This window comes from Diceros bicornis, chromosome 10 (genome assembly GCF_020826845.1).
Source record: "Diceros bicornis minor isolate mBicDic1 chromosome 10, mDicBic1.mat.cur, whole genome shotgun sequence".
NCBI classification, from domain to species: Eukaryota; Metazoa; Chordata; class Mammalia; order Perissodactyla; family Rhinocerotidae; genus Diceros; species Diceros bicornis.
In genome coordinates this window covers 29,134,633-29,150,578 of record NC_080749.1, presented here as the reverse complement: position 1 = coordinate 29,150,578, position 15,946 = coordinate 29,134,633, and the positions used below count along the sequence as shown (strand labels likewise).

The following is a 15,946-nucleotide window of genomic DNA, read 5'->3' as shown; positions in this document are numbered from 1 at the left end:
TGATAATGATTCCTGCAGTTTAGTGGGACTCTCTAGGGACGTAAAAATGGTCCAAGGCCAACTATAATAAAAATAAGGTAAATCGTGTTCAAACTAAAACTTCAAATGCCACTGTGCAAATGGAAATGTCTTGGTCTAAAATTCACGTAGGATGGAACATCACTAAGGCATGAAATGACTAACAAAATAAAAGAGAATTAATCTAATTCCCATATGCTCCCTCTGCTCATCTTTACTTGATAAGGTGGCCTGTAAAATTTTTTTAAACGACCCTTCTAATTCAAGCCTTCATGTCTCCTTAATCTCTATTCCCGGGACCCAGTGAGAGCCATCATGATTTACCCCACCTTGTTTTTGCTCTTATGATATAAATAACAATAGCATTTTTATAAATAGGTGAAGTGGATGGGAAGGCGAATAAGTAAGCAGCAGAATCTACCTATATGCTATTGTGATGTTGCAGACTATAAAACACTGAACATAGGCAGAGTAATTGTTTGGTGTATTGGAAGGAGGATAATAAAAGCACTTCCACTACTACAGAAAATGAAATGTGAAAAAAAGAAGGAAAAAAGACGGATGGCAGTTTGAGTGTGCTGTATTTGTTTTTCGTTTTCCTAACATACTGTGCCAAGTTTTGTACTCTTTCTGTTTCCAATTTTGCTTTCGGTGAAGGTTTCTCGAATCTCAGCAATCCCACACATAAACATTTATCGTTATATCCATTAAGACTTAAGGTTTTAGATTTTCAACTATGAGGGAGAACTCAGCCAAAGATGCTTGAAAGATAAATACGTTTAATTAGGGGCAGAGGATGATCATTAAAGGAAGTCTGACTGCTGCAGAAGTCATTAACAATCTTAAATGAAATTTTTATTTTTATGATAGCCATTTACATGTATAATAAGAGCCAATGATTCTTGGGAGCAGTGTGACAGAAACAGAGTGTGGCGAGAACTCATGTAAGACATACTATTTAAATGAGCTGGTGTTAGCTATTCATATTTGTTAATGAACTAGATATGCAGGGCTATAAGAATGAATGTTCTGATGCTTTAAATTTTAATACCTAGAAATCAAGGGTAAGGACCAATTACTAGAATTTCCACCCTTAAAGGAATAATTAATAACGATATAACAAATGTACGTTTCTAAACTTCTAAAAAAAAAAAAGTTTAATTTTAAAAAATTAAGATCAGTAATTGAAAAACAACCAAAACAGCAGCAATGTCAAGCTATAGTAGTTTGTGATTATGGCAGCTTTTTGTGTTGGCCATGGATCATAATTCTAAATGTTTTAATATATGATAATCCATATGAATGCATTACAGACCCTGTTGTCACCTGTAGTTAATGGTGCCTGGGATACAAATGAACAGGCTGTTCTTTGCTCTTACCTTTATGGTAAATAAACTGGCATTCTGGAGTCACAATAATTAAATAAAATGTAAATCCTTAATCTCATTTGGCTATTTGGACCAAGAAAGTTACCCGGCTATTACCTGTCTAGTTCTAATGATTAGTAATGATTTATTGTTCCTTTTTTTTATTGTTCCAAAAGTGCTCTGATGTGGTGCCTTGATGTCTAATGAAAAGAAATTGGTCTTAAAAAGCTACTCATTGTTTATCCTGACTCTTAGATAACACATTTTTCTTCTGATAAAATATTTTTCTTATTTATTGTTCAAAACACACAATATAGACAATAATTCTAATTCTGGTGCTGTTTTATTTAGTAGTGTTTTATCCCTGGTGCCTGGCTGTCTACCATCATACCTCAGCACATAGCTTTACTCTGAGATAAGCCCCTCTCCTTTGCTCTTTCTCCCATGCTTTCTGTAGTTTGTCTGCAGGATGCAGGTTTTGAACTGAAGAGCGCAGTGGAGTTCTTACTGTGCCTTTCCGGTTCCAGCACAATCAAAGTTTTGTGTTTGGAATTGTCCTTGACATTCTTTCGTCCCACAATGGGGTGGACACAGTGTGCTGGAAACCATGACATCATTATCATTGACACAGACTTAAATAAATCACCTGCATCTTGGCCTCTTTCTGCTTATTCAAGGATTCTTCATCTTAAGGAAGAAAGTGCTCTTTATTTTTACAAACCTTCCTCCCAAGGGTGACTGGAAAACGCAAACTTTTACAAGTGTTTTAAAAACAAATATACTGTGTGGTTTTAGACACAGCGTGCTGAGTCAGAGGTGTCTCGGAAAAAGTTTAAGGTTAGGCGTGAGGCAGCAAGACAGCCAGCATTGCCATTAATTCAGAGGAGATATTCCTAACCTACTTATTATGATGTCCTTCTCAATACGGATTCATGAAACTTAATTAAATAGGCATACACATAGTATTTCAGATACATATCTGAAAAGGCTTAGTGCTTCATTTTAATAAATTCAACTTGATATTCAAAAAAGAAAAAGGTTGATGCTCAGTAAATTGAAGCAAAGTACATTCTAGGTAAAAGTGACATCATCTCAGTTGCACAATCTTTGGTAAAAGAGAATTAAAGCTAAAGTAATCCTACAGAATGCAACACACACAAAGTGCCGGCTACACATTTGTATACCCAGCATTAAATAATTTGGGAAGCAATCACCTATTGTAACTTCTCTTTACGTTTTTCATAAGAAAATGACAATGAGGAAGGAAGTGCAGCAGAAATCTTGAACATTACCACTATTATGCAAAAAAAAAAAAAAAACGCTGTTAACTGTTTTCCCCTCAGTGACTTGATCTCTCAGATGGAAAACTTATGATTCTTCTGACTCTTAGCTACCAGAAATCACATGAGATGAGCAAGGAAGAAAGACACAAAAGCTATATTTATATCTAGTACTGAACTTCTCAGAAGTACCTTAATTTAATTCCTTGCAGAGACTGATAAAAATATCAGTTGAGGGAGCCTTTCAACCGATCAATTATTACAATTGACAATACAATATTGCTATATAGTGAACTTCTAAATGTTTTATGCAAAATGTCCTTGTGTAAATATTTCTTAAATAAGAGAGAAGTCCAGGGCCAAGAATGAATTTAAAGTGGCTATACAGTTTAAATAAATATCATTCAAATTATCTGACTATTATGTGCAGTGGCATTAAATTAGCATCTATTTATATCTGTGTATTTTACCTTAAGAGGCCCATGATTTTTCAGTTCTGATACCATAAACAGATATGCTGCAGGATACTACTTGTAAAATATATATCTTAATTTTGCTGTAATATTTGCTACAACTTGTTCTTGTATCAAATAATTATGACTAGAGCGTAATAAGCAAAGAATGATCAGGATAAATTTGGAAATTCACAGAGTCCTATTTATAAAGTTTCTCTTGTTTTAAGTAAAATGGTTTTCACAGAGAGATATTTATCCTGGATCATGTTTGGTTCTCATTAGTATTGTTGTTGTAAAAATACAATTTTTAAAAGTTTGTGCTTAATTTACTCACTTGGAGGATTTTTAACTGTCAGCTGTCCTTCTCTGCCCTCTCATCTACTCTACAATTTGGTAGAGAGAAAATTCAAGGGTTCTCCTATTTGTTAAACTCTCCCTATTTTAAAATATTACCATTTTAGAAAATTACCTTTTTTCCTTTTCTGAATCTTCAATATCAGTGTTACATATTTCCTTCTTCATCAGAACATTGAGCTGTTGTTAGATCTATATGTTTTCACTCAGAAAATGACAATGATTATCCCCTGGGGCATAAATGATAAAGAAGAAAGATATTTATGGAGTGGTAGGGAAAGGAGTAAGGAAGGTATGTTTTAGAAGTTTATAGAAAACAGTGAAACAGGTGTTTTCAATACCTCTGAGATACTTCTTTTATAAACTGGGCATTTCAAGTTTTGATATGTAGAATTCAGTTTTTTAAAAAATATGCTTGCATAGATTACCACCATCAGACCTAATCCAAGGGGGGAAAAAGCATGAAAATAAAATAAATTCTGACTTGCCACTAATCATCCAGAGTTACCAGAGACATAGCAGCTAGTGTACTGCTTCATAGGGAAAATACTTAGTTGCTTTTGACTCTTATTGAAAAAATAATATCTTTCCCCCTGTTTGTCACTAGAACTGCCACCAGAAGAAAAGCCCTTCGTTTGCCCTAAAAAGGCACCTGTGTTTTTCACAGCTTGCAGTAATGCTTAAAGTAAATAAGTGCTTGTGCAGCTAGCACTATTGGATTCATTCAATTGCCTGAACAAAACTATTGTTTAGAGGTTTACAACAAGCCTTTTCTCTGCTTCCTTTAAAAGAATCTTCCTTGTTCCTGTGGTTGGCATGCTTAGTATAGTAAGCCTTTCTACAATTTTCAAATGCTAAAGATAATTTTCCCCCACAGAAGAAATGAAGGAAGACTATGACACTATGGGGCCAGAAGCCACAATCCAGACCACAGTTAACAATGGTACAGGTAAGCTGTTTACCACACTAAGATCAGATTTGTCCTGTGTCATGTGGATTTAGTGAGTCAGGGAAAGAAAGGCTGACCCATCCATTTGTATCTCCATGACTTAACAATTAAGTCAGACTTTACAAGTCTCTTGTTTTGTTTCAAATCAGGACTCTCTGTATTTTGGTATTTTATTCAGCAAATATATCTTTCATTCTTAAACCCCTAATTTGCCTGTGAAAGTTGAGAAAACTGAACTGGATAAATAAATCCTTTCAAAGCATGAGTTGGGCAAATTTCTGGTAGTAATTTTTATTTTAAAAGACAGCATAAATAATTTTAAAATTAGAATATAGTATGCTTCTTCTAGCCCACCACTTGATGTTAGTCATTGAGAATTCAAGTGATATGGCATAATTTAGATTGTAAAATGTTTTTTCAGAAAGACAAACCAAATTTCCATAAACATTCCTCACAAAAATTGGTCATCTTTGTTCCTTTTTATTCTTTCTTCACTTTTAATTCTCAATACCCTCCAGCCCCTCTAAATGATATTTTCTAGGCAGAAGTTTTATAAAGAAGAACTGACAATTTCACTTCTCTTTAATGAAGCTAAAAAATTGCAGTGGGAAAGTAGTAAGTGGTGTTTTTTTTACTCTGCTACTGCTGTAGGATGGAGTTTCAGGACAACTGTGACATTCCATATTCTTTCCCCAAAACTGAACAGCGTTTTCCCTCACATTCTCACATCATCAGTGTAAATTTACATTGACTCACTATGTTTATCTCTCTTTTCCTACGCAAAGCTAATTATTTTTGGTGTTTCAGACAATTCTTCACACTACCATTACAAATATTAGCGTAGTGCCCAGTATAAGGTTTTCTTCCAAAACAAAATAAAAAAAATCACGTAAATATTTCCACTCAACTCACCAATGAAAAAAGTGTTGGTTTTATGAAGTTGTAGAAATGTAAATGATTAAGATGATATTCATATCTCCGTTACGTTGATACACATCCTAATAAACTGCTCATACTGTGTTTCTATTTAGAATGCACTTATTAATAACTTGCAAGGCACTAATTCACCTTCTTGGGTGTAAAATAAGAGAAATAATGAAAAATGATTGTAATTTTTCTTTCATTTGAATAATGTCAATTTGAGGTACAAAAATGAAACTGTACAATATGGGATTATGAAAAAGGTATAGAATTAGGAACCAATAATCCTAATTTTTAGGTATAGCTCTGGCAATAACTACATTGTGACCTGGGGCAAGTCAATTACCCTCTTTGGAACTCAGGTTCTACACCTGAAAAATGAGTAGATTGAACTAGTTGCTTGTTCAGAATATTTCTATTTTTAATATTTTATGTTCCAGGGGTACCATCACCATGTGAAATAGAGACAAGACAAAATAAAAACATAATAAAAAAGAGATACCATAAATTAGATACTTTCTATAATGTCCCAACTCATAGGATCAAAAATGGCTTCATGTTCCTTTTTAAGATAAATGTTAAATTTCAACTTCAAGTATAAATAAATGCTAATTTTTACTAACTTTATAGGCATTTAAAGTGTCACAAAAGTAAGTTTATCCCACAAAGTGACAATTTACTAGCTGTTTTATACACTTAGGGTCTAAAGTGAGGTTAGCAAAAATTGTTCCTATTCAGAAGATTTAAAAATCAATTTGAATGTTCTTTCACCTAGCTTTAAGATCTCTTTTTCTCATACTGCTTACTATTCCCTATAGTTTATATGTATTCAGTCAATAAATAAATCAATATGTATTCATTGAGTATCTTCTATGTATTCACTGTGGTGTGCATGTGTGGTGGAACATGGGTCAGGAAGTCTAAGGCATAGTTATTATTTAATTTGGAAGATGAGAGTAACACACAAGAAAAAATAATGAACAATAAGTGAAAATATGTGATAAATTGCAACAAATGGTAGGAACCATAATTATTTCAAAATACAGAAGTGGGAGAGATCCTATGGGGTGAGTATTCAGAAGAGGTTTCACAGAGGAGGTGACATTTGAACTAAGTACCTCTTCAGTATTCATAGGGGAGTGAGGAAGGGCTTTCTAGCAGAAGAGGAGTGTGTAGGCCAAGGAAGAAAATTGTGATATTTATTCAGAGGATAGTTAGTAAAAGGATTTGGCAAATCAGAGGGTCCTAGGAGACAATTCATGGGAAATGAAGCTGGATGTTTAACTTGAAGCCAGCTGATGGAGAATATAAAGCATCAAACAAAAGAGTTTGGTCATGTTATACTACTGTGATTCTGCGGGGGAAAACCAGACTTTGAGAGACCAACTGGAAGTCATTGTAGTTATTCAAGTGTGAAGTGATTGAAAGCTTGTCCTAGGGTGGTGACAGTGGTGAAGTTAGCAACATGAGTTCTTAACAACAGATTGTTTCTCTGGGTGATGGAGTCAAAATGGCTTCAAGATTACATACCGGCATGTTTAGAATATGGGAATACTTGCTATTTCTAGATAGACAGAAGAAAGATCCAGTTTTGGGGAGAAGACCTCAAGCTTGTCTTTAGACATAAGTATTTTCATATGAAAGTTAGACTTATATATATGAGAATGTCCATTGGAAATGAGGAATTGAAACCCAGGAAGTCAGGGCTAGAGATAGAGATCTGAGAGTCATGCAAATATATTCAGATAGTATTTAACATCATGAGACTATGAGATTTACAATTGAGAGTGTATTTATTGAAATAAGTAGAAAGCTAAGGCCAGGGCTCCTGGTGGGTAGGGGGAAAAAATCAAATTCATTAAAAGAAAAAAGATTGTAAAAGAGAGAGAAAAAAATTAAACATCCAGAAGGCAAAGACAGTTTCAAAAAAAGAGAGAATGGCCAATTCAAAAGATTCAAAAACCACAATTGAAAGAATGGTGAGCAAATACATTGGACTTGGTAATTGAAATTTACTGGTGATCCTCAGGTTATAACTCTGCCCAGTTAGAGAATAAATACATATTTCTTCCCAACCGTAAGTTTACTGCTTCTTATTCCTAGCATCTTTTTGGATGCTAAATACATGTAGAATTGAAATAAGACATCTTTTCTGGTTGAAATTACTTATTAATGGACAATGTCTTTCTTTCCACCTAAGTTCTTCTGATCAAGTTCCAGCTATATTGGCTGACCTTCTTCTCTAGCCATCTCAACCTATAATGATATCTTTCTCCAATGAACTCTTCTAGAATAAATCAGCTACTAACTACTGTAGTGTGTTGTTAATTAACATGTTGTCTTTTCCAAATTAGATTGCAAACTCTGAGAGCATGGATTGTTTCTTAGACTACCACATTATCTATAAGGGTGCCTTAAAATTAATAGGCTCTCAATAAATATGTTTTTTATTAATGAATGAATATGGAATTGTTTAATATCAGATACCATTTTTCTTTTCTAATCCAAGCAGAACCAACAGACATAGGAATAGATAAATTTTAAACAAGTTAAGCAAATTTTCTGATAAAAAGTGTTGTTATTCATTGGAATAAGTTGTCAAGGGAAGACAAGGAAAATGTCTCTAATATTTCTCTCTGAAAACTCAACACACAAATTTCATTCTTAACTAAAAGTAAGGAGAAAACCTCTGAAGTTCTTCCTCAATTCTACAAATCTATTAAATAGTAAAATGTAATTAACTTCATAAAAATAGATAAAGTAGTCTTTTAGAATCTAAAAGTATCTCCTTCCTAGTGTATTCTGCTGAGTTTAAAGCTATAAGAAGTAGTAGGAAGGTTTAGTTGAATTGAATCACAGAATTCTAAAATTGAAAGTTACACTACAGAACAATTCCTTAACTATAATTTGATAGCTGAGGAAACTGTAGTAAAAAAATGCCACATAGCTAACTGGTGGCAGATTGGGGAATAAAATCTAAATCGCTTGATGTATCCTTTCGCCTTAGAAGATTTTTCACCACTCTGAGGAGCTGATCCTGCTAGAAACTATGGTATCATCTTTGACTCTTACATACTTTATTTAATTAGTCATCAAGTTCTCAATTCTACTGTCACAGATATTATATATCACTTGTATTTATCCCCCTCTTTTTTTTCACTATCCTAATTTAAATTCTCATCTTTCATTTGAGCTATTACAATACCTTGTTAACTGGGCTCCCTGCTATCAGTCCCTAATTTCTTTAATCCATTCCTCACATTAACAGAATTAGTTTGAAGTTGTTTTCCTAACACTTAGGGCAGATGGATGTTGTAATTCATCCACTACTCCACTTCATACTCAACTTTCCATAGTTTTCCATTGCTTTCCGAATGAGTCAGCATTTGAATTGGCACCCTCTGTGATCTAACCCCATCTTGCCTTTAATACCACTTCCCAGAATATGCCTCAGCTCTGAAAGACTGTTTACCGTTTATATGTCTTTGCCCTTGCTCATGGTTTCCCTTCAACCTAGAAAGCCTCTCATCCTTTCTTAGCCTGTCAGCATCATACACATTCTTAAAGGCCATCTCCACCTGGAAACCATCTTACAGTCTCCTACTTAGGATTAACCACTCATTACTTTGAGGGTCTTCCTATAGAGTTTATTTAATTCTCTCTCATATTATACTTAGTCACTTGCAGGCATCTTTCTCCCTACTAGATTGTAAGCTACTTGAGGGCAGGAATTGTGTGGGGTTGTAGTCACTTTATCACCACAGATCCTGGAATAGTCTAGGTCAGAAAGAGTTTTTGAAGAAATGAGAGAGTGAATGAGAGACAAACAACATTTGGACTTCCCTTGCATATTTCCAAGTTGACTTTCTTTTGACACCTAGCCTGAAATAACCAACCAGACATTTTCATCTCCCATTATTCTAGTCTCTTAAATGAGAAAGACTCACTTACATTTGACTGGTCTCTAGCCTTCATGTCCTCCTCAGTTTGGTCAGTCCACATTCTTCCTATAACACTTTTCTCATTGTCCAAATTGCCTTCTTAGAATTCTTGCATGCCCATTAGTACCTATAGGGCAAAATCCACATTCTTCAGTCCTGTATTAAATGTCATCCATTTCATACCAACAATGTTCCATTCTTGTCAGACCAAATCCCTTGGTAACATCAAAAAATAATCACATTTATACCAACCTCTGAATCTCTGCCCATGCTATTCCTTGAGACTCTAGTTTCTCACCCTCTTTCTTCTGGTCATCCAAATTCTTCCCACCCTTCTCTTCTTCAGGGCCAGCTCACATCCCTTTTCCTTAATGTGTTCATCCTTGAACCCCTCAAGCCACATCAATCTCTTGCTTCTCTGAAGTCCCACAGCCCTCAGGTGCACACCACTAATTTTAACATGTGGAATTGTTCTTCTTTGTACCTATTTCATCTAGTTAATTTCATGAAGATAAGAGATTTCTTCAGCTGCAAAATGGGAGTAGATTATCATGATATCTACCTCATAGGATTGTTGAGGTAATTCGATAAATAATGTATATATTGGCCTTAGTAAGTGCCCCCAAAATATTTGCCTTAAGAAAAGGACTACTCCCTGTTTGCCTCAAAGGACCAGTATAGCAGCGAACACACATGGTACATTATGACTGACAAGATGAGTGAAGGAAGGAAGACAGGAGGGAAGGAAAGAGGATAGGTAGGAAGGCAGGCAGAAAGGAAGGAAGGAGAGAAGGAGGGAAGGAAGGAAGGAGGGAAGGAAGGAGGAGAAGAAATGGACTCTGAGAAAGGAAACCCCAATAGCAGAAAACATTCCCGGTGGAGGGGAGCAAGTCCAGTATCTTCAGAGAATGAAACCAGGATTTAAGTTCCTGAAATCAACTTGCTAAAGGCAAAGAACAATAGCCTAGAATATCACTACTTTTTTACAACAAAGTTAGATTAGCAGCACAGCAAAATTGCTTTAGAACAACATAAAGCATTGCAAACCCTGATTTATATTAATAACTTTCCACATTGCATTTAATGTTTCTACATTGGTTTTAATGTTTTAAAAATGAAAGAAATTGTATGCTTTAACACCTAAGACAAAGAATGCCTTTTTACAAAGAACCTTACATCTTCCAGATATTAATCAAATTCAAATTCAGGATGAAATTATTATGTAGAATTTTTAAGACTGTGTGAAAAAACTATTTTCTAAGAAGATTAGAGAAATGGAAAAACTTAGGAGCATTATAAACAGGAGTTTGCCTACATGCTAGTAGTAACAAGGATCTATCTTGGGTGCTTGGTGATCATTAGCATTAATGCAGTTCCACGTGCACATCAAGACCCAGATAGGCCCCTGATGTTTTCCTCTTTGAATGTGTGAAAGTTATATTTACTCAGACAATCTACTACTCTAGTTATAAAGGGCTATTAATAACCACCTGCATCTCTGCTTCCTTTGCTGGGAAAAGAAAAGTACCTTAATCTAGAAACTGGCAAGGCCAATTTAGGTCTCAATTCTTAATCTTACATAATGCAAGAAAATTATTGCCCAAGAACTAACTATATTGACTCTAACTATAGTCATTAAACATGCTTCCAATATTTTAAGAATAATATATAAATGCTTTTACATATGAAAGGCAAATGTCCTTTTGAGATGCTCCAGATTCTAGAGTCAGATAAACCACATTTGAATTTTGTCTCTACCAATTACTAGTTCCATGAACTTGAGTATATAATAAACCTTCATTTCTACATCAGTAAAATGGAAATAATGATTCCCTGTGTACAAAGTCTCATTGTAGAGATTAAAAGTTATCATTTTTAAAGTACCAAGTACAATGCCTGACATATACGAGATGCCCACCCAGTTTTGGTTATATTGCCAGTTTGTTTGCATCTACAAGTAAGCTTTACACCATTTTTATTCATTAAGAAATAAATGTCCCCTCTCTTCACACTGATTCCTCATTAACAACTTCAGTAGAAAACAAAAATGCAATATTTAACAAATTTCCAATGGAAGGACTAACCAGTCAATTTTGAGAGCCTTTGCCAATTAAATTCCTTTGCTATCTTGGAAAACTACCCAGACAAGTTGGAGGACAAATTTCTTTTCACTGCTCTGATGATGCATTTGAGGTTAAAATATGAAGATTAAGAAGGAATACTTAGTTTTCTGTATCACTTCATCTTTATCTAGTATCTTTTTTTAAATGTAAAAGAGTATTTAACAGTATTTATAAGGTCTGTGGATAAGAAGGGTGAAAGCTGTTGAAGGTTTTTCCTTTACTTGATCACTAACCAGCATCAGCAGTCTTATCTTTTTTCTCCTTCCTGTCCTGGATAGCAAGCAAATAAACAAATAATAAGATGTTTGTGACTTGTTAGCAACCACTAAGATACCTACATTCATTCTTTTCAGTCAGAGTATTCCTTGTGTGCAGAATTTAAACTGAGGCTTAAGAAAGAAACTTTAGGGAAATAGAAGATACAGTTCCTGTCCTTAAGGAATGCAAAATTTTATGGTGCCAATAGGAAAAACAAAAATCATAATGACATGAAGGCAAAATTTACAAATAAGTAATTATAGCCTCATTAGCTATTCAGATCAATAGTCACTTAGGGCAACCCTACTAAGTGCAAGGCATTTTTTTAGGCATCATGAAAGGTACAATGAATAGTCACTGTCATTAAGGACTTACATTCAACTGGGTGAATAAAACAATGGTAGATGAATAAGAAATGTGTGCAAAATGTTTGACATAATAAATGTTCAATTGCTACTAGCCATTATTATTATTATTAATGATTATAATAATATATGGATTAAGATGTTATATTTGAAATACAAAAGCTATGTAGGTTCAAGTGAAAAGTGTTCAGTATTACAGAGGGTTTCTGACAGAGTGTGGGGTCAAATACTGGCGACATGAAAATAGAGAGGTGCCTTAGGAGACTGCAAATTTCAGGGAAGGTTTTCTTTAGCACAAAGGCTTGTTGAACCTGTTTCTGTGCAAAAGAGAGAAAGAAAGGCTGAAAATGTAAATGGAGACTGGGTGAGAGATGGAGTAAGTTATCAGAAGGGTTGTGAGGGAATAGCTTTAAATGATAGCGTTGGCTGTGGGCAGAGACACATCATTTTTAGCACTAATATCAAAAAAAGAAGGAAGAATGAGGGTAGAGAGATTTTGGTTGAATTTAAGGTAGTTCAGGGAATTCACATCATATGGGTTGTACTCTTTGAAGTAGGTAGGAAAAGAGCTCATCAGTTGACAGTAAGGGAATGGCAGTAGGGTTGGAATCTTGAAGAGCAGAAATTTAGAGTAATTGCTATGGACAATGTATGGAGATTCAGTTATCATCATAAAAGAATATCCTATTTTGACAACATAGACTGAAACAAGTCTATACAATTCTTTAAGTTTCTTAGACATTTTGGATACTCTAGGAGCAGAGAAATTGGGCTGGATTTTAGTCTGGCAAGATAAGAATGATACAAGGATAAGGAGCAGAGATGGAAGTGATTCCAGGCTCCAAGGTGAACTGAGGCAAGTAAAAGCAGAATGGGTGAAATGGACTGGGAGACTAGTCAGGGCCTGATTATCACAATGAAGTACCTGTTTCAGGGGCATGAGGAACTGAACGATGGAGAAGGGCAGAAGGTTGAAATTAGAGACTGAAAGTTCCAAGTTCTGGGTCATAGAGATGGAATTGTCTCAGATTTAGTCCAGTCCAAAGTGTAGCCATCCATGTTGTTGGACTAGAGAAAGTCAAAGCACTGTGAAGCCAGGATTCTGCATGGACTGTCTTTTGAGTAATAGAGTTTTCCAGAATGATAGTAATGGCAGCCTGGGGTGTAAACATAAGCATGAGACAAGTGTTATTTTACTTGAGCTATATAGGTAGTGTCCTAAACCACGATGGCGAAAATGGATGACTTAGACTTCAAAAAATTACAGTTACAGATTGGAGACTTTTTGAGGGTAGAGGTTAAGTTTGTTTTTCTCCATATTCCCTCTCCACAGGCACAGTGTTTATACAGCCTTCATGGTTGATAAACAGGTTGTTTGTTGAATTAATGAATAAACGAATGATGAGCAAATTAATAAAATAAGAACCCTGGTTTGAAATGGTAATGTGAATTAAGGAGTATGTTGATCAATCCTTTTTTTCTCTGTGCGTTAAGACAGATGAAAGCAAGACTGGCTCTGCTAGAAAGGTCTGTGAGGGATGGGATATTACCAAGGGATGACACAGCTTCATTTAATCTGAAGAAGTGGAAAGCATGTAGGAGGATATCATTAAGCATGTGGGGGGATAAACAAGTAATATGTGAAATGGGAAAGCAAAATGAACCGTGAATAAAGTTTTTCTTGGTCTCTAGTCCTAAATTAAGCTTGAGACATTTTTTATTTACTATAACCAGAATAGTTAATAAAAATTCACCTTTGCAAGATGCTTCATAAGTTATTCCATACTGAGTGCCTTTAGAAAGATAATTAAAAATAAGAAATATCCAAAGTAGAAAAATGAAATCCTTAAATATTAAGTGAAAATGTTATTATATTTTATGTTTTTATTTTTATTTTATTTTGCTGAGGAAGATTCTCCCTGAGCTGACATCTGTTGCCAATCTTCCTCTTTTTGTATGTGAGCCACTGCCCCAGCATGGCCACTGATAGATGAGTGGTGTAGGTCCACACCCAGGAACTGAACCTGGGCTGCCGAAGCAGTGTGCGCCGAACTTAACCACTAGGCCACCAGGGCTGGCCCTGGAAATTTTAAATAGGTATCTTGAGTGGAGAATTTGAAGAACTTTTATGATGTTTTCTCTTTGTCCCAATAGACTTAGATGTGGATCACCCAGTAAAAAAATAAAACAAGTGCATAGGATTCAGAAGAGCAGAGACGTGAAAAGAAAAATGGAGAAAAAAAGTTTAAAATTTAATATTTATTTATATCGAATTTGGCATTTACATTGGCTTTCCCCATACTAATTTTATGGTGTTACAATATTGTTATTTAGAATTACTTATAATGTCACAGTGATCTTTTCAGCATCCAGGACCTATTCAAATCATATCAAATCAGGCATGATGAAAAACTAAAAAGATGGAGTTTTCTCTCTTTCGTTCTCTTGTAATGAGTCATTATGATATAGTGGAAAGAGTAATGGGTTAAGAGTCAGGATACATGAATTCTACATCCAGCTCTTCCAGAAATTATTTGTGTAACTGTATGAATCATTAACCTTACTGTACCTTAGTTGTATCATCTGTTAAATGAAGAAATCAGACTAGAAATTTCAGACTCGCCACCCTACACTTTCTTCTAATGAGATTTTACAGAGAAGCATGAACGAGAAAAACAAAAAGCACAGGCTGCGCTAGTTGGCGTGGGAGGGGAGAGGTCTCAGGGGGTCCCCCTCACCATGTTACACCCAAGGCCAGTGTTGTGGGCATGGGACCTGCATAGTCACATAGAGCCGTGCGGTTAGAAGGGCCTGGCCCTTGTTTTAATGCTCTGCTGTTGCCATTTTGCACTGGGCCCCACAAATTGTGTACCCAGTCCTGCTTATACCTCACAAAATGTGTTAGGATAACAGAGTATAAGCCAGGATGGGAAGGGGTGAGATCAGGGATTCACCACCTGAAGTACCACACAGAAACGCCAATTTCGTCCAGGTTTACAGGCTCCTTCTCGGGTGTCTCCAGAGCAATCGAATTCCAGGTAAAGATCTAGACCTAAGTTGAAAATCTTGCTTGCAAAACCGTAGTCCAAGGCATAACTCCCCGAAATTGGTAATATTAGTGACAAAGTTAGCAGGCTGGCAATCGGTTAGGCTTCTTTAAGTACAATTTCTGTGTGTCATATCATCAGCATAGAAGAAAGTGAAGAAAAGAGAAGAAAGTTTTTGTACCTTTATTATCTTCTTGCTTTAACAACTTCCAATTCCTCTTATTACTCTTACATGGAGTTTAAATTAAAACTTTTAAATTAGCTAGCTTTTTTATATGGGTAACAGAAGCCACACAAGTTTTATCATAAGATATTTCTCAGCAAGAGTTGAGTGGATGTATATAGTTAATAAATTGTGCAAGATCAGTTAATCAGATAATTCAATTAGTACCTAAATACTTAACAAGGAGAGAGTTGTACTATTATAAAGCATGTCGTTTTCTTCTTGTGTGTAATATCTGTCACATTTTTATATGTTGGAAGAGTTTTGTCATCCAGTCTGATATGTCATGCAAATTATCATTTTAAAATGTTTTAGTTAATTTCCCACATTGAGTTTTTAAAAATAAAATTGAGATAGAGATAGATTCTGAAGAGAGAAAAACAGAAGTAGCTCTTGGCAGGTTAGCCAGGAGGGTCATTTTGAGACTATAATCAGTGTACACCAAGAAGAGCCTGTCACTTCCTGGCTAATGAATGCTGTGGTTTTATTAGCTTGGTTTGTGATTAGGGGCAGCTATCTCCACTTCACAGCAAGCGTTCCCACAAGAAGTAACTGATATCCCAAGCTTCTTGAGTGTCTCCTTCATTCATTCAACAAATATTTAATAAGCACTGTTTTCCTTGCGATGTCGTCTGTGGTTTCCAG

General features: G+C 35.2%; 1 protein-coding gene and 1 long non-coding RNA gene across 4 annotated transcripts in view; one reads left to right on the top strand and one right to left on the bottom strand.

Moving 5' to 3' along the window:
• LOC131410704 (uncharacterized) overlaps window positions 1-15,946 on the bottom strand; it is a 145,559-nt gene that overhangs the window by 50,306 nt on the left and 79,307 nt on the right. The gene's annotated exons all lie outside the window — the stretch shown is intronic.
• The window catches only part of ZEB2 (zinc finger E-box binding homeobox 2), a 131,489-nt gene that overhangs the window by 88,213 nt on the left and 27,330 nt on the right, over window positions 1-15,946 (top strand). For 2 of the 3 annotated variants that reach the window (XM_058548901.1, XM_058548902.1), the window contains exon 4: window positions 4,352-4,423. The exons of the other annotated variant lie outside the window; for it this stretch is intronic. In XM_058548901.1, coding sequence (XP_058404884.1) covers window positions 4,352-4,423 — 72 coding nt within the window. The remainder of the gene's footprint in view (window positions 1-4,351; window positions 4,424-15,946) is intronic. 3 annotated transcript variants of the gene reach the window in all.